The 18445-nt window shown below is 37.4% G+C and overlaps 1 protein-coding gene across 2 annotated transcripts in view; it reads left to right on the forward strand.

The window, feature by feature from the left end:
* Positions 1 to 18445, forward strand: part of KDM1A (lysine demethylase 1A) — a 61794-nt gene that overhangs the window by 22470 nt on the left and 20879 nt on the right. The window contains exons 3-9 of one of the 2 annotated variants that reach the window (XM_042994635.1): positions 162 to 221; positions 5546 to 5679; positions 10998 to 11076; positions 11654 to 11746; positions 12737 to 12843; positions 14417 to 14498; positions 15203 to 15297. In XM_042994635.1, the coding sequence (XP_042850569.1) occupies positions 162 to 221; positions 5546 to 5679; positions 10998 to 11076; positions 11654 to 11746; positions 12737 to 12843; positions 14417 to 14498; positions 15203 to 15297 (650 nt within the window). The remainder of the gene's footprint in view (positions 1 to 161; positions 222 to 5545; positions 5680 to 10997; positions 11077 to 11653; positions 11747 to 12736; positions 12844 to 14416; positions 14499 to 15202; positions 15298 to 18445) is intronic. The other variant, XM_042994636.1, reaches the window with a different exon arrangement.

The following is an 18445-nucleotide window of genomic DNA, read 5'->3' on the forward strand; positions in this document are numbered from 1 at the left end:
ATGTGATTCCCTGGGCCTGATTTGAGAAGAAGGAGCTCTCTTGAATATGGGTTTACTAGTTGGTGGTGAATTTGTGAGTCGCCAACTATTAGGCCTTTATGTCCAGATATTATCTTAATTTATGGAGTAAGGTCCCTGAGTTCTCCTCTTTCCTTCCACAGGGCAAGCAGGAGGACTTCAAGACGACAGTTCTGGAGGGTATGGAGACGGCCAAGCATCAGGTGAGGGTGGCATTAGATGCTTGCCACTTAGTAGCAAGAGCCGCCAAGTCAGGGATTGATGCTTGCAAGAGTTTTTGGCTGTGGTATCCACATTTTAGCCAGAAGCACAGGGGAAATTTAACTCGCAGGACAGAGTAGTAGAATAGGAGAGTGTAGCCAGAACAAAGGCAAGCAAAACCTTTTGAAGTCCTCAGGCCGATCTCAGCCCTCCACTCTTCATGTTTTTGAGGAGATGGCAGGTACTTTTCTCCCCAGCAGCTTTTATAGTAACAGTAAACATATAAAACAAAATCATGGGACCTTTAAAAAGAAATATAGCTGAACACACAGAGAGGAGGAGCCATAGGCCAAAAGCCTTCCAAAAAAAAAAAAGGACGGAAAGGCATTCTAGGACTAGTCAGATGAATTATGCAGGTAAGGGACTTTTCAGAAACGGTTGTTAGATAGTATTGGGTACATTTTTTTCAGTTAACATTGCATAATTATTTTGTAGTGTAAACATTTTGTCACATGAAAATTAGTCATTTTTTTAAAAGTCTGCTCAAAATGCTCTTTCTTTTCAGACCAAACTGTGAGATTTTTACTTGTAGGAAAAAGTAAAAGGTTAAATGATTTATAGGGCCCATCTGGAGCCATTAAAGTTTGTTCCAGGAATCCAAAGTAGTATGTCTGGATTTCATCCTTTGCCCAGGATGTTTTTGTGTGGTTCAATGCTCAAAACTGACTGATACATATATATACATTATGATAGAACTGGAATAGGTGTTACTTCACTTTTGGAGTTTGTCACTTTTCAACTGTTAAGTCTACTTTAAAATTATTTGTCTTTTGCAGTTTGTGTACACCAGGTCTAGGAAATATTTGTATTTTACTCTCTTGGGTCAAAATACACTGTTAATGCAGCAATTAGTACTTAGGGGATCCAGAATGTTAGAGGTAGACTTGTTTCAATGCTGTCCCAAGGATTGGAGGTTGATAATCAGTACATGGTTATTTTAGAGGTGTTAAAATCCTCAGAGTATCTGTGGCAGATAAACCTTTGAAGAATGCTCTTTATTAAATGATGCACAATTGGATCTTCCATGGAACTGTTGAGGATCAGGGATAGCCTTTAGAGCTTTAATCTTGAAGAAATAAATTGAGTTTTCTTGTTGCTTTTTGTTTTAACGTGAGTAAATTTACTCTTTTGCTTTAGTAAATAATATGTTGTATTGCTGAAAGTAAAAACAGACTTTCATATAAAACTGTGGTGCTTCTGACTTACTATTTAGTAGAACATGATTTTTTTTTACAGTGTTTCCAAGAGTGGTGGTGACTATTCTAAACCCTTCAAGATCTCTCTTCAGATCTTTGCCATATTCAGAAGCATGCATTTGTAAGATGATCAGTTAGAAGCATGTGCTTGTAAGCGATCAACGTTCTTTTTTTTTTAAATAAAGCCAAATGACCCTCATGAGTATCTTGGGACCAGGATCATATCTTGACTTTTATAAATCCACATCAAGTTGGTGTATACATCTTAAATCTTAAAAGTTAAGGGAACTTGAGGTCATTTTCTCTAACTTCCTGCAGTCAAACAGATATTGTATCCACCCGTTTTATGGATAAGGACTTGAAACAGTTAAATGGTATGACCAAGGATACACAAACACTTGGAGGAGTGAGAGAACCCAGAGATCTTCTTTCTTATACATAGGCTAGTCCTTATATCCTCCCTCATAGAATCATTTAAAGTGTGCGTTTACCCTAAAAACAAAAAATCTAAAGCATAGGGAATTATGATTCTCCTCTTTTTCTTTCCTCTACCCCTATTCTTTATTTTTAAACTATTATAGGACTGAATATGGTGCATCTAGAGTTTACTAATTTAAGTAGTCTTTTGTATGAGGATTCTTGTGAGACTTTTGTTTTCCCTCTTCAACTAGAAATCTAGTTAATTTATCTACCTTGTGAAAAAGAAATGAAAGCTAGTAACTTTTATGGAGGCCTTCTTTTCTTTTAAGTGTTATATCTCTGTTACCTTATTCTACTCAAGGTGCTACTTATATGTCAGAATCAGGGAGGAAATGATTTCATGGAATAGAGGGTCTATATCCTCACCTCCCTCCCGCCCCTTTCTGCTTCTCTAATCTACCTAAAAAGGTCTTTATATTCCCTTAAATATTTTATGACTTTTAATTATGTTTTCAGAGAAAGTGTGAGCCTGTCAGACCATTAGAAAAGCATTTCTGCTTTAGCATGACTGCATTTTGAAAGGTGATGCTGGAATTTCCTGTGTGAAATTGAGAGAAAGGAATTGAACTGAGGGGCAAGATTGATATGTAGGCAGCCTTGAAGCTTTAAAAAAATTAGGATAGCATCTTTGAAACATTCAAATTTCCGGAATACCAGATTCTGTTAAGAGCACACAAACACTAAGTGTAAATTAGGTCTGAATTATATGTACTACTGGTACTTTTTAATAAGGATATTATTAAAGTCAATTGTATTCTTTAAGGTTTTTCCTTCAAAAGGTGATACTTATGAGTTACATTATCCAGAGTGGTCTGTTAGTTCATTTTGGAAATATCCTATTGAAAGAGTGCTTTACTTAGCTTTCGAACAGCTTAGGTTCCAAGTTAACCTATTTTTTGATTCTTTGATAAAAGGTTAGAATTTTATGTTATACAATTTTCACTTTTATATTGATAGCGGTCTTCCTTCCTTGAAATAATAGTCTTCATCCCTAAAAACCAAGAGGAAGAAAATAATTACAGAGTAGAGACTTTTTTGTTTTTAAAAATTGACAAAGTATTTAAGAATAACTGGGTGTTTTGGATGTTATGTAGAAGAGAGAAATGGAGAAGAATATTACTCCACACATATATTAGTGTCACAACTTTTGGCTTCTTTAATTCCTTTTGGTAATCATTTGGTGTTTGATTTAAAGGCACTTTTTTTTTTTTTAATGTTTGTTTATTTTAGAGAGAGAGCAAGCAGGGGCAGGGCACAGAGAGGGGGAGACAGAGGATCTGAAGCAGATTCTACACTGTCAGCATAGAGCCCACTGCAGGGCTTGATCCCACGAAAAATGAGATCATGACCTGAGCTGAAGTCGGACGCTTACTGACTAAGCCACCTAGGTACCCCTAAAGATACTTCTAAAACTGCCACATGACTTATGTAAATTAAAAAAAAAAAATTTATTCATTTTTGAGAGACAGAAAGTGAGTAAGGGAGGGGCAGAGAGAGAAGGAGACACAGAATCTGAAGCAGGCTCCAGGCTCTGAGCTGTCAGCACAGAGCCCCAGGTAGGGCTCAAACTCATGGAGCCACGAGATCATGACCTGAGCCAAAGTCAGATGCTTAACTAACTGAGCCACTTAGGTGCCCCTAAATTTTTTTAATTGTTACATATTCTCAAGATTCTCAAAGTTAGCCAACTATTTTAGAGTGATTTTTGACATACAAGCACTTGGAATGAGGAGCCAAATATCATAAAATTTAGTGTTTTTCCCTATGTGGTTTTTTGACTGTCTTTGACAGTAATATTTTGCAGTAGGATTGCTGTTCAATGATGACTTAATAAGCATGTAGAAATTAGTATAGCTAAAAAAGAAAACTACCCGTTTTGGGGAGGAAGAAGTACGGTTTGTAGAGTTCATTGGTTTTCATGTTAATCGTATACACTTATGAAGGTAACCTATTTTAAGAGATACTTGTTCTGAGTACTCAGGATTATTGTGTAGATAATGCCCATTATAATGAGACATGTTTTTGGTCTTGGTTTTAATTTTTGTTTATTTTGATTGGGTGGTAGGTGACTAGGGACATCAAAGCTATATATCGTTTTAGAAAATTTCACATTACTGAAATAACCTATATCCCTGATAGCCAGCCTTTTTTTTTTCTTGCCTTAATTTCATGTTCTACCCTCAGTAGTATGGCTCTTACTGATTATTTTTTTCCTTAGGGAATAATTAATCGTCCTGACAGTTTTTAAGTTAGATTCATTAAATGAGAGAATTGTTGGTTTAGTAATGTAAGTACATGTGTCCTCATTATCTACTGTCAGTGGGTAAATTTTTCTTCTCTCCCAAGAATATTGTTTCTTAATATGCAGTCCATATTAGCATTAGGCATTTTTGCTTGACCTCTTGTTAACCATTTCTAGGTAGTGTTTAATGTCTTTGTGGAAACAACACCCTAATAGCTTAGCTATAATTTTCTAAGTTACATCTTTACCTGCCTTGTTCTTTTTATTTTCTTAGTCTTACTGTGCCTTTCCTTTAATTTTGTTTCCATTATCAGTGTTTCTAACTTCTTGTTTTATGTGCTTTAAATGATTAAATATGGATATCTGGAGCCTATTTGATTGCATATAATTACTTCAGTGGTGTTGAATTCTGAAACTCTTTAAATTATGTCTTGATATTTCCATGAGCTGGTAGTTAAGTATATCTTTTATAAGGTGATCTTAGAGATAGAGGTAAAATTCATGTAAGTATATTTGTAAGGACATCTTAGAAAGATGTACTTAACTACTACGATGTACTAACTACATATAAAAATACCCAATTTGAAGAGTTTCAAAATAATACATTTCAAAATAATACAATTTTACTTGTATAGAGGATATGTATACATTATATGTATATGTAGTATACAGTATGCAGTAGCATACTTTACTTGCAGTGTGTAGTAAAGCATTCCCAATGTTTCTGCTGGGAAAGGTAAATTCCTTGCTTTCTTCTGTGTCTTCATCGTAGTCTGCCTAACTGATCTCACTGTTTGCCGGTATTGACTTAATGGAACTAATGGGTGGTACCACTGATGAGATATGCGTTCCTTATTGTTGGTTATTAAACCTTAAAGACCTCTCCATGTTCTCTGCTGTAATCTTAAAAGACAGCATATGGTTGTGTTTTCACTCTAGTTTCTTTTGCTTTTCTGTTCACATATTTTCCTCTATTCTAGTTCTTTAGTTTTAAGATTTAATGTGCACTATCAGTGATGCTAATTTTAATTAGAGTATCTTCTAGTGTTACAAAGTTATGTCGTGGATGAAGAAAATATGCTCAAGGCTTTGTTATGTTTTCTAAGGTAGATTGTGTCACTCATTACTAAACTGTAATTTTTGGAATGTTAAGCTCAAAAAAGTGAGTAAATTCTAAAGATGTTGAGCTTTTGGGCAAAATAAAAAAAATTTTTTTAAAGGAAGTAAGATCAGTCTGTGAATGAGGCAGAGCTTTACAGGGGTTCTTCAGGCAAAAAACGCAGTCTCGTTATCCCTAGTTTTGTGTTTACTTGCACGTTTCCCAGAAGTCCTTTGCTTTCTTTGCTAGGTGTGGAGGGTGCAGCTTTCCAGAGTAGACTTCCTCATGACCGGATGACTTCTCAAGAAGCAGCCTGTTTTCCAGATATTATCAGTGGACCACAGCAGACCCAGAAGGTTTTTCTGTTCATTAGAAACCGCACAGTAAGTTTTCATGTCTGCTTTTTTCCATTTGGATTATTAATAGTGCTTATTACTTTTATGGAGAATATGGGGAAAAAGAGAGGAAAGAATTATAATAAAATTATCTATAACATGTACCACTATCCAGAGGTAACCATTGTTAAAAGTTAGTTGTTTTTTTCTCTTCAGGTAGTTTTTTAGAAGTATACTTAATTTTTGTTTTTAAAAAATTGAAATGCTATTTCCATACATTCTTTGCATCCTTTTCATTCTTCATAACCTCATAAATGCAAAGAATCTTTATTTAAACTTAAAAAAATTTTTTTATTTATTTTAAATGTTTATTTTGAGAGGGAGAGAGGGACTCACAAGAAGGCACTCTTTGTACTGTCAGCATGGAGCCCGATGTGGGGCTTGATCCCACAAATCATGAGATCATGACCTGAGCCAAAATCAGGAGTTGGATGCTCAACTGACATAACCACCCAGACATCCCTGTTATTTTAAATAAACTCCACACCACATGTGGGGCTCGAACTCACAACCCGGAGATCAAGAGTCTGGTGTTCTACTGACTGAGCCAGCCAGGTGCCCCAGACTTTTTTTTTAATGTTTATTTTTGAGGAAGAGAGAGAGAGAATGGGGGAGGGGCAGAGAAAGAGGGAGACACAGAATCTGAAGCAGGCTCCAGGCTCTGAGCTGTCAGCACAGAGCCTGATGCGGGTCTTGAGCTCATAAGCCGTGAGATCATGACCCTAGTCGAAGTTGGACACTTAACTGAGCCACCCAGGCTCTCCAAAACTTTTTTTTTTTTTTTTTTAAATAATCATTTTGTCTTTCCTTCTCAGGATGAAAGAAACTCTTACTCTGTTCTTGTCGTCTCGTTCAACCTCCTTCTCAGGCTAAATGCTTGATTTTAATGTCTGCATAATATTTTATCTGACAGTTGAGTCATACTTTTAATTTAGGCATTTAAATGTCCGTTTGTGCTTTATTAAGCTCTGAGTAGCTTTATACATTCTTGAGTCTATCTCTGGTTATTATTTCCTAATGGTAGAGTCCTAGAAGGAAAACTACTTGGTCAAAAAATAGGAACAGTTTTGATATATATTGTCAAATTGCCTCCCAGAGAGACTGAGTCAGTCGGCACTCCCATTGCTTTGCCCTTGCTTTGGTTATCAAAATGATGATAATCTATGCTGCTGTAATAGACTAAAAATATTTCATTTCTTTTCCATGTCTTTAATTACTTAGACTGACTTCTTCACATTTATTAGCCATTTTTTCTCTGAATTTTTCTTTCATGTCCTTTATTCATCAGAAATTTTTTAGCCATAGAGTAGAAAAGGGCAGCACATATTCATTATACTCTAAGGTGATATAAAGTAAAAGAAATTTATGTTGTAATTTTAGCTACTTTGAATATAGTTCAGGGATGTCATTTTTAGCATATCTGCTTTTTAGCTACCACTAACTTCTTTATATTGTGTATTAGACTGCAAAACCACTGCTGAATTTAGATTGCTAAATGTTATTTAGCTAGAGTAATTGGTGGGTTGTGCTGGGTTCTCGTAGTACAGAATAAAGGGATTTGGGGTGTATGAAAAAAAAAACGGTGATTTTTTTTTTTAAAAAGTGAATGGAAAATTCATACTGTATATTTCGACACTTGTTTGTCTTAGAATCAGCTTCTGTGTATAGCATATGAACGTTTGATCTGAATGGACTTTTTCAATAAGATTGTCATTTTTTTTGTTGTTTCTTCTGAGGGAAGTTTTCATTCTTTACTTGAATTTGAGTGGTTGGTTTACAGTGATTTCTGTTTTCTCTGATTTATATTCTGTGACCAAAATCCAGATTTCGGGAAGTAAGGACTGGCCCAGGTTAGAGTTGTGGCCTCTGGCTATAAAACTGAACACAAATCATTCTCTTATGAGAATTGTGTCAGTTCTCTCATTTTTTTTTTTAATTTTTTTTTTTTTAACATTTATTTATTTTTGAGACAAGAGAGAGACAGTGCATGAACGGGGGAGGGTCAGAGAGAGGGAGACACAGAATCTGAAACAGGCTCCAGGCTCTGGGCTGTCAGCACAGAGCCCAACGCGGGGCTCGAACTCACGGATCGCGGGATCATGACCTGAGCCGAAGTCGGCCACTTAACCGACTGAGCCACCCAGGCGCCCCTCAGTTCTTTCATCTTAAACTACATCTTTTGCCTCTAGATTTTGAAACCACAACGTTAGGATTATTGAACTACGTACCATGACTTGAGCTTTATTTTATAGGACGGACAGAGGAAAATGGCTTCTGTTGAAGGGTGAGGAGCTTGGGCCTGGTGTGTATGTGAGGAGGTCCATTTTGCCTTGACCGTGGCCACCGAGAAAAGTAGAGGGTGCTTATGAATTTGGTCATATCCCTTTGTAATTGTATTTATTTATACAGAACCACATTTCTTTGTTGAACTTTGTGGAGCAGTTAACTTTTAGCTAAGACTTAAATATGGTGGTATTTAGTTGGTCTTGCATTTTTACAGATGTGTATTCAGTTTGAAGAGCATTTATGTTAGAGTCTATTGATGGTACCATAATATTTTTCATTCCCCATATTACTGCTTTTTCAGCAGTATTTGAAATAATTGACCACTCCCTTCTTCTTAAACACACTTAGTTTAACACAGTATTCTGTTTTTTCTCCTGCCTACCTGGTTGTTTGTCTTCTCTGACAGCCTTGTAGTCTTATCTTTAAAAAAAGGCCATTTTGTGAACTGGTTGGAGTTCCTTAAGGCTCCTTACAGTCTTTTCCTGCCTCTGGTGTATTTTTGCTCTAGGACCCCTCTTCTGCACATTGGCTTCATTTATCACCCATAAGCAAATGGCTCTAGACCTTAACTCTCTTAAGAACCCTAGCTCTTTATCTAGATTCTAGTCTTGTATCTCTTTTTGGTTGTCTTGAAACTAAATTCATTATCCCTTCTTTGAGTGGCCCTCGTTTAGTGAGTAACATACCAACTCATTTAGTTGTACAAGCCCCAAACTGGAATATCCTTGGCATCTCTTCCCCCCTCCCCCTGCCACCTCTGCATATCTAATTGATCATTTGATTTTGTGGATTTAAAAAAAAAAATTTTTTTTCATGTTTGTTTATTTTTGAGAGAGACAGAGACAGAATGCGAGTGGGCTAGGTGCAGAGAGAGAGGGAGACACAGAATCCAAAGCAGGCTCCAGGATTTGACTGTCAGCACAGAGCCTGACGCGGGGCTCGAACTCACTAACTGTAAGATCATGACCTGAGCCAAAGTCGGACGCTCAACCGACTGAGCCACCCAGGTGCCCCTGATTTTGTGGATTTTTTTAAATGTTTGTTTATTTTTGAGAGAGCAGAAGCAGGGAGCTGGCAGTGGGGTGGGGCGTGGTGGGGACTGAAGGTTCGAAGCAGGCTCTCTGCACAGACAGCAGAGAGCCAGGCTGAAACTCACGAACTGTGAGATCATGACCTGAGCTAGAGTCAGATGCTCAACCGAGCCACCCAGGTGCCCCTGATTTTGTGGATTTTACCTGCTCAGTATCTCCAGAGTCCTGTAACTGAGTTGGTCCTTGTCAGCTGTATGATACTGGCAAGTTACTAGGTTTTTTTTTTTGTTTTGTTTTGTTTTTTTTAGGCTAAATATCTTGCAGCTTCTTCGTTATATATATATAAATTATGTGTGTGTGTGTGTGTGTGTGTGTGTGTGTGTGTGTGTGTTTGTGTATAATTTATTGTCAAATTGGTTTCCATACAATACCCAGTGCTCATCCCAACAGGTGCCCTCCTCAATGCCCATCACCCATTTTCCCCTCTTCCCCACCTCCCATCAACCCTCAGTTCTTAGTATTCTTAGTTCTTAGTTCCTCAGTTCTTAGGGTATTCTTAGTATTTAAGAGTCTCTCATAGTTTGCCTCCTTCCCTCTCTGTAACTTTTTTTTTTCCCCTTCCCCTCCCCTCTGGTCTTCTGTTAAGTTTCTCAGGATCCACATATGAGTGAAAACATATGGTATCTGTCTTTCTCTGTATGACTTACTTCACTTAGCATAACACTCTGCAGTTCCATCCACATTGCTACAAATGGCCAGATTTCATTCTTTCTCGTTGCCAAGTAGTATTCCATTGTATGTATAAACCACGTTCTATTTATCCATCCATCAGTTGATGGACATTTAGGCTCTTTCCATAATTTGGCTATTGTTGAAATTGCTGCTGTAAACATTGGGGTACAAGTGCCCCTATGCATCAGCACTCCTATATCCCTTGGGTAAATTCCTAGCAGTGCTATTGCTGGGTCATAGGGTAGATCTATTTTTAATTTTTTGAGGAATCTCCACACTGTTTTCCAGAGCAGCTGCACCAGTTTGCATTCCCACCAACAGTGCAAGAGGGTTCCCATTTCTCCGCATCCTCTTCAGCATCTGTAGTCTCCTGATTTGTTCATTTTAGCCACTCTGACCGGCATGAGGTGGTATCTCAGTGTGGTTTTGATTTGTATTTCCCTAATGAGGAGCGACGTTGAGCATCTTTTCATGTGCCTGTTGGCCATCTGGATGTCTTCTTTAGAAAAGTGTCTATTCATGTCTTTTGCCCATTTCTTCACTGGATTGTTTTTTGGATGTGGAATTTGGTGAGTTCTTTGTAGATTTTGGATACTAGTAGCCCTTTATCCGATATGTCATTTGCAAATATCTTTTCCCATTCCGCGGTTGCCTTTTAGTTTTGTTGATTGTTTCCTTTGCAGTGCAGAAGCTTTTTATCTTGATGAGGTCCCAATAGTTCATTTTTGCATTTAATTCCCTTGCCTTTGGAGATGTGTTGAGTAAGAAATTGCTGCGGCTGAGGTCAGAGAGGTTTTTTTCCTGCTTTCTCCCTAGGGTTTTAATGGTTTCCTGTCTCACATTCAGGGCCTTCATCCATTTTGAGTTTATTTTTGTGAATGGTGTAAGAAAGTGATCTAGTTTCATTCTTCTGCATGTTGCTGTCCAGTTCTCCCAGCACCATTTGTTAAAGAAACTGTCTTTTTTCCATTGGATATTCTTTCCTGCTTTGTCAAAGGTTAGTTGGCCATACATTTGTGGGTCCACTTCTGGGGTCTCTATTCTATTCCATTGGTCTATGTGTCTGTTTTTGTGCCATCTTCCAGCTTCTTCAATAATTCACTCATTTGACCTGGCTTTGTGTTCTATCAGTTTGTCAGGAATATAACCCTCACTGTTTCAGTGAAAGGAAAGTGTATATTTGAGGCCTTAAAGTTGAAAAGATATTTTAAAGTCTATGTCTGCTTGTGTAATAAAATTTCTATCATTTAAATACAGTTGCAGTTGTGGTTGGATAATCCAAAGATTCAGCTGACCTTTGAGGCCACTCTTCAACAATTAGAAGCGCCTTACAACAGTAAGTGGTGTTTTTAGTGGGACTAGTTTTGGCTCATAGTTCGCTGATAATGAGTTTTTCACTCATATTTCCATCTTTGCCTTGTGCTATGCAAAAATAAGCCTTATAGAAAACTATTATGTGTGTTTTTAATTATTAGTTTTTACATTGTAAGTTCAAGAGATTGCTAATAATTTCCCAAGGACTACATTTCAACGTTAATCCACGGTGTACCTTGTTGACATTTGATTGGCTGGCTGTCTGGCTTTCTCATTTTCCACTTGCCACCAACAAAGTCTTGAAAAATTTTTGTCAAAGTAACTGATATAATACTACTTTTAAAGGGTTGGTTTTATCCTTTATTTCATCTATAGCGTATTGTCCTTTTTTAAAATAGCAAATTCTATGATATGTGTTTTGGACTACATCATAGACTAATATGCTAGGAATCACTTTTCTAAAGGAGTCACATTATCTGAGGCTCGTGGATAATATGTACTACAGAATAACTTCAGGATGGAAAAACAGAAGAGTTAAAGAGCTTTCTGTTTAAGCTGCCTAAAATATAAATATGTTGTAAAATCCATTTATTCCGTAGGTGACACTGTGCTTGTCCACCGAGTTCACAGTTATTTAGAGCGTCACGGTCTTATCAACTTCGGCATCTACAAAAGGATAAAACCCCTACCAAGTAAGGACTTGGCCAGTGGACTTTGTGGTCTTAAGTTACAATTCTAGGACTCTGTTTTATTTCTAGGAGGCTTTTAGCATTTTTTTTTAAATTTCTTAGTCTAAAGAGATTTAAAGTAAAATCTCTTCATAAATGTGCATTTCTTGTAGTTTCTGGTCTGACAGGTGTACTTTAGTGAAAGATTCTGAATTTCAAATTTAAGAAAAATCAGAAAACAAAATTTGTTGGGGCGCCTGGGTGGCTCAGTCGGTTAAATGTCCGACTTCAGCTCAGGTCATGATCTCGCAACTTGTGAGTGCTGCATCGGGCTCTTTGCTGATAGCTCAGAACCTGGAGCCTGGAGCCTCCTTCGGATGCTGTGTCTCCCTCTCTCTCTGCCCCTCACCCACTCACACTCTGTCTGTCTCTCTCTCAAAAATAAATAAACATTAAAAAAAAAATTGTTAAAAACAAGAGAAGTCTGTTATGAAAGCAGAGATTTGAGGTTTTCTCTCATTGACCAGTTCTTTATACTGCCAGGAATCCAGGAGATAGGGATATTTTGGGAATTAACACATATATTTATTTATTTTTGATGCTTTAATAATTCTGCAAAAAGAGATACTAAGGACTGCAGAAGTACAGCTGAAAGAAAACAGCTTTAAGAATAAATTGGCTACTCAAATTGTCCTAGTATAATTGCGAAGTAAATGAAACAGATAGTCATAAGTTAACCAGTCACAGATACCAAAGCAGATGATTGAGGTGTAATGAGAAAGTTAATGTTTAAAGGATTTCATTTATAAATTTTTAACATTGAATTAAAGTTTATAAGTTTCAGATATTTGCTAATTTGTATTAGTTTCTCTATTTTGAAAATAAGTGAATTGTTTACTTGGTAAGACATCATGATATGTTAAGAACCTAGAGGTGTTCATGATTTAAAAAAATGATGAATACAAATTCTTAAACCTACGACCAAATATTGTAATTTTTGTTTTTTACTTTTAGCTAAAAAGACAGGAAAGGTAATTATCATAGGCTCTGGGGTCTCTGGCTTGGCAGCAGCTCGTCAATTACAAAGTTTCGGAATGGATGTTACACTTTTGGAAGCCAGGGTAAGAATTTTATTTTGTGTTTAGAAGCTAACCTAATAGAAATATGATAGGTATTCGTCAGTGCAATAAGAAATTATCTGTTGCAAATTAATGAATCCTACAACTTGAACTAAACCAAACTGATTTATATAGTACTCAAAGTGTTTTAGATAGTGTTACTATATTGGATAAAGCATTTTTGACAGTAAAGCTTTGAAAGGTGTTCAGTGAGTATTTAGAGTTTGTGAATGGTCCATATAGCCCTTTGACGGATATTTTCAAGTCATTGTTTCTTGCAGTTAGCTTTCAAATTTCGGGCCTTCATGGACGTACCCTGTGCAGGTGGCAGTTATTTTTAGTGTGGAACATAGTGAATTGTGTTCCCTGTTTAATAGTAAAAGAGGTGCTTCTCAGGCAGCAGCTGTCTTGAGGGCCTGATGAAGCCAAGTATATTGGTTCCCTTATCATTTGTCCTAGAAAGAGAAATGGAAATTGAAGGAGGAAAGGGATGATGGCACAGAGTGGGGGAAAAAAGAACATCAAATTAGGATGCTACTATTCAGATTATTTTCATGGGTAATTTTTGATATTTAGTTATCTTCCAGTGGCTTAAAGGCCTCCCTGGGCTTACACCATTTAAAAAAGAACAATAAAACAAACACTTCTCAGGTAACCTAAAAATCTAAAATTTTATAGAAGCTTTCAAAATGTTTTGTGCAGTACAATCTAGGTTGCTTTTTATTGCTAATTTTTTAAAATATTCTTTTCAAATAGAGTATGAAGAAATCAAAATAATTTTTATGTGGTCTTACTAAAAATAATATTTTATAGGTAATTCAGGAAACTTTTGTGTGCCCTCTTGCCCTGTGTACTAGCAATACAGTGATGAATAATGGGATCATTATGATCCCTACCCATGCAGGGTCCTAATCTAGCTGACAGGTTTTTGTTTTACTTTTGTTTATTTGGAGGTTACAGAGTATTCTCATAATATCCATGATTGAAGTATCACTACAGCTCAGTAATTTTTCCCATGGAACCTCCCTGGTCAGCAGAGATAAACCAGGGCCTGTTGAGGAATGAGAGCTATTGTCAAAAGTTTATGCTCAGTAGACACCCTGCCCCTGGGCATGGGGCTGCACTGGAGAATCATTTGTTGAAGTCATCTGTCATTCCCAGCTGACTTAGGGGATGAAGGGCAAGAGTCAGAACATGGTGGTAGAAAGATGGCATTTAGTGCTACGTTACAATTTGTGAACAGATATTTTCTGTGTGTGAGTGGCCCTTGGTCAGCCTGTATAGTAAATGGTATTAGAGACAGCTGGGTAGAGAGAGAATAGTAGCTATAGTTAAATAGTATCTCTGGCTGTCAAATTGTTTTCTATCCCCTGTCCCTTAATTCTGTGTCATTCATTAACCTTTCACTCCCTCAAATAGTTAAACTTTGTTTGCTCATTGTGCCCACACTGCATGCTATGTATAAACTATACCTTGTTAAATTATAAAAGACAGAAGAGGCCTGGGATGGTACCATGCCAGGTTCTCATGGTTAAAATAGAATTGATGATTTTAGCCATTTAATTTCTGAAAACAGGATCGAGTGGGTGGACGAGTGGCTACATTTCGCAAGGGAAACTATGTAGCTGATCTTGGAGCTATGGTAGTAACAGGTCTTGGTAAGTAGTCCTTAGTCGTGTGCTGTTAAACAAGGTCTGAGACTCATTATCAAGCTTCTGTTTTAAAGCTGTAAATGTGGCTTTAAGGTATTTTGGTTTAGGATACTGTTCTTAGTGTTCATAAGAGGTAGACTGACAAATAGTCTTTCTGAAAAGATACATCACTATATGCAAAATTTAAATTGTACATGTTTTGACCTATTAGCAGATTCAGTTCTCGGAAATTATCCCAAGAAAATGACAAGTGAGCCATGTTGTTGGGAGCTTTTTACATGTGGCACAGCAAAACATTAGAACCCATAGTTCTGAAGATTAAATTATTATACAAAGTGAACTATACAGCCACTAAAAATTATGTAGCCTTATATTAACCTGAAATGATGGCCAGTTTATTGCTAAGTTGAAAGAAGATTACAAAACAGTACATGTGTTATGATCCTTTTGTGTGTGTATGTCTCTAATTTTATGCACACAAAATCTAGAAGGATCTATAATAAAATGTTAACTAACATGGGGTTTTTTTCCTTCTTTATGCTTATCTTACATATTTCATATATCCTACATTTACTTTGGGCATTTTTTGATCTATAATTCACGTACCCTAAGCTTTGAGTATTTTAAATTTTTAGTAAAAATACTTTTGCTTCAATTTTTTGTTCTCTTTTCATAGTTGTGTTGAATATAATAGTTTGAGTTTTTTTTAGGAGGGAATCCCATGGCTGTGGTCAGCAAACAAGTAAATATGGAACTGGCCAAGATCAAGCAAAAATGCCCACTTTATGAAGCCAATGGACAAGCAGTAAGTTGAGGACAAACAGAACTTTTCAAAATTTATTTGGTTCAGTTGAAAACAACAATGTGGGGGAAATGTGTGGATGAACGTGCACACATACCAGTATGGGCCAAAGGTAGAAATGATGTGATATTCTTATTGTTCCTTAACTCTGAGCTATATAGGAAAGGATTATTACTGTATAAATGCACATTTGCATGCCTATTTAGGCATTTATCTTTAGACATTTAATGAAGGCTAGGTAGACAGGTAATTTTTTTGTTTGGCTGTGGCCACCTACTCTAAGAGACCTGTGGAATTGACGCCTGATTCTTCGTTTCTTTGTATTGTGCCTTCCATCATGTGCTTTAGCTCTGTGTGCTCTTTATGACTTCAGTTTTGTGTGTGTAGGTTCAAGATTTTGTTGAGCTAATAACCAGCTGGTGATACTGAACTCAGATGCTTTGGTAGATTAAAGTATTTGTTGACCAGAGGCATAGGAGCTTCCATACTTAGCAGATAATAGTGTGGAAGTGATGTTTGCTATGGAGAGTGAGAGTAGTTTAACAACTATGTTGAGAGGCTTAGACTATAAGTGAGTCCTAATTTTGGAGGGTGGGTGAAATTCAAAAGTTTGTATTCAAAAATTTTTACTAACTCTTCCCCTATCAAGAATGAAGAAGTTTATAATTCTGGGGATATAAGCATCATTATATTTTGAGGAAGGGAAGATTCGATATGCATATAGTTTAGCTATTGTTGCTAAAAAAGGTAAGGTCCCAACTCTTGAATTTAGTCTAAGTTCCATGTACATCCTCACTAAAGCCTTTAGGTTTTATGGGGTTCATATCAGAAGAAGACAGACTTTCAGGGAATGCTTTGGCTCCCGTTCACATCAGTCTGGGTTCAGATTCCTCCCAGGGCTTGTTTGGGGGGCGCAGGTTAGCCTCTGGCAGCATAAACAAAATAGAATGAGCAAGAAAAAAAGGAGGAAGTAGAGGTTAACTCAGCAATTCAGAGAAAAAAAAATTTCAGTAAACTTCTGGGGTGCCTGGGTGGCTCAGTTGAGTGTCTTACTCTTGATTTTGGCTTAGGTCATGATCTTACTTGGTCGTGAGATCAAGCCCCATGTCAGGCTCTGCACTGGGTGCAGGGACTGCTTAAGACTCTGTCTCTCCCTCTGCGCCTCCTGCATGCGTGCACATGTGGGTGCACACACGTACGCTACGCACTCTCCTCTCAAAACAAAACAAAAAAACCATTCAGTAAACTTTTGTTACACTGTAAAGATCTGTAAAGGCTATAGAGAGGAATAAGACAGTCTCTGGAATATAAGACCCTACAGTCTAGTGGAGCATGTACACAGATGATTTTTCCCCAGCTTTATATTATGGAAATTTTCAAACCTATACAAAAGCAGGGGCACCTGGCCGGCTCAGTCAGTGGAGCATGCTACTCTCTATCTTGGGGTTGTGAGTTCAAGCCCTAATTTGGGTGTAGAGATTATTTAAAAATAAAATGTTTAAGAAAAAAAAAATAGTAGAATAGTATAATATAATAAACTTTCACTTATTCCAGTCTTGTTATCTGTTAAGTTCTCTGTCTCTCTCTCTCTCTCTCTCTCTCTCTCTCTCTCTCTTTTTTTTTTTTTTAAGAGTGAGCTGGGGCAAGGCAGGGAAGGGGCAGAGGGAGGGAGGGAGACAGAGCCAACATGGGGCTCAATCCCGTAACTCTGGGATCATGACCTGAGCCAAAATCAAGAGTTGGATGCTCAACTGACTGAGCCACCCGGGCTCCCCTAGTCTGGGGTGTTTTAAAGCAATCACAGTCAGTCAACAAGTATTTATTAAATATTTACGAAGATCTGGCATTGTTCTCAGCATTGACTATGTATTCTCTGCCCTCAAGGGTCTTAAATTCTAGTGACTCCAGATATTTTATGAACCCAAGAACATCCGGAATTGTAAGTGTCATTAAAATCTGTGCTTCCCCCTGGGCTCCTGGGTGACTCAGTTGGTTAAGTGTCTAACCTCGGCTCAGGTCATGATCTCATGGTTTTTGAGTTTGCGCCCCACATCAGGCTCTGTGCTGACAGCTCAGAGCCAAGAGTCTGCTTCAGGTTCTGTGTCTCCCTTCTCTGCCCCTCCTCTGCTCACTCTGTCTCTCTCTCAAACATTAAAAAAACAATGTTTTTAAAAATCTGTGCTCCCCCTCTTCCCTCACCACTGAAACAAAAAAAAAGACCCCAACCACAAACATATTACTGATACATATATGAGGAACATAAAATCAAGGCAGATTAACATAAAATCAAGGTTAGATAAAGGATAAATTGCTACAGAAGAGCCAAGGGTGGGGGGTGGTAAGAGAGAGACACTCTCTCTGAAAGTGGGAAGGGCAAGAATGGAAAGAGATTTGGAGGGAAAAAGCATTGGTGAAGATGGCTTAGAACTTACCATGGTTGTAGAGGAAGGTTTAAAACAGGTTGGTTTCTTTCTTTCTTTCTTTCTTTCTTTCTTTCTTTCTTTCTTTCTTTCTTTCTTTTTTAATATTTATTTTGAGAGAGAGCATGAGCACAAGTGAGGGAGGGGCAGAGAGAGAGGGACAGAGAGAATCCCAAGCAGGCTCCACACTATCAACATAAAGCCCAACATGGGACTCCATTCCATGAACTGTGAGATCACAACCTAAAACGGAATAGAGACCTGGACACTTAACTGAGCCACCCATGTGCCCCTTTTGGTTTTTTGTTTTGTTCTTAAATGTTTACTTGGAGAGGCTTCTGAAGGAGGATGAGATTATACTGGTGAGGGTAAGATACAAAGCTGAAGTTGAGGGTGGAGGGTAGGGTGTTGCTTACTGTGCTGATTTGTAGGTTGGGACTTCAGAGGGATGAGAGCAGATAGGTGTTTTAAGTAGATAGGCAGTAATGTAGAGAAATGAATTGAAGCAAAGTCTCTGAAGCGGGTATTACATTAATCCTCAAGAAGTAACGGAATCCAAACCAAAGATGATCGTTGAGACACATTGTCTTTTTCTTTAGACTCTCCTGAATGTAGAACAGGTTTATTTAGTCTTTCTAATAGTAAAAAGAATTTTTTATAGTAGAAATCTCTAGAGAAATGGTTATCTCTTTTCTTGGTGTTAGAGGAACTTTAACACATTTTTAAAGACA

This window comes from Panthera tigris, chromosome C1, assembly GCF_018350195.1.
Source record: "Panthera tigris isolate Pti1 chromosome C1, P.tigris_Pti1_mat1.1, whole genome shotgun sequence".
Lineage (NCBI taxonomy): Eukaryota > Metazoa > Chordata > Mammalia > Carnivora > Felidae > Panthera > Panthera tigris.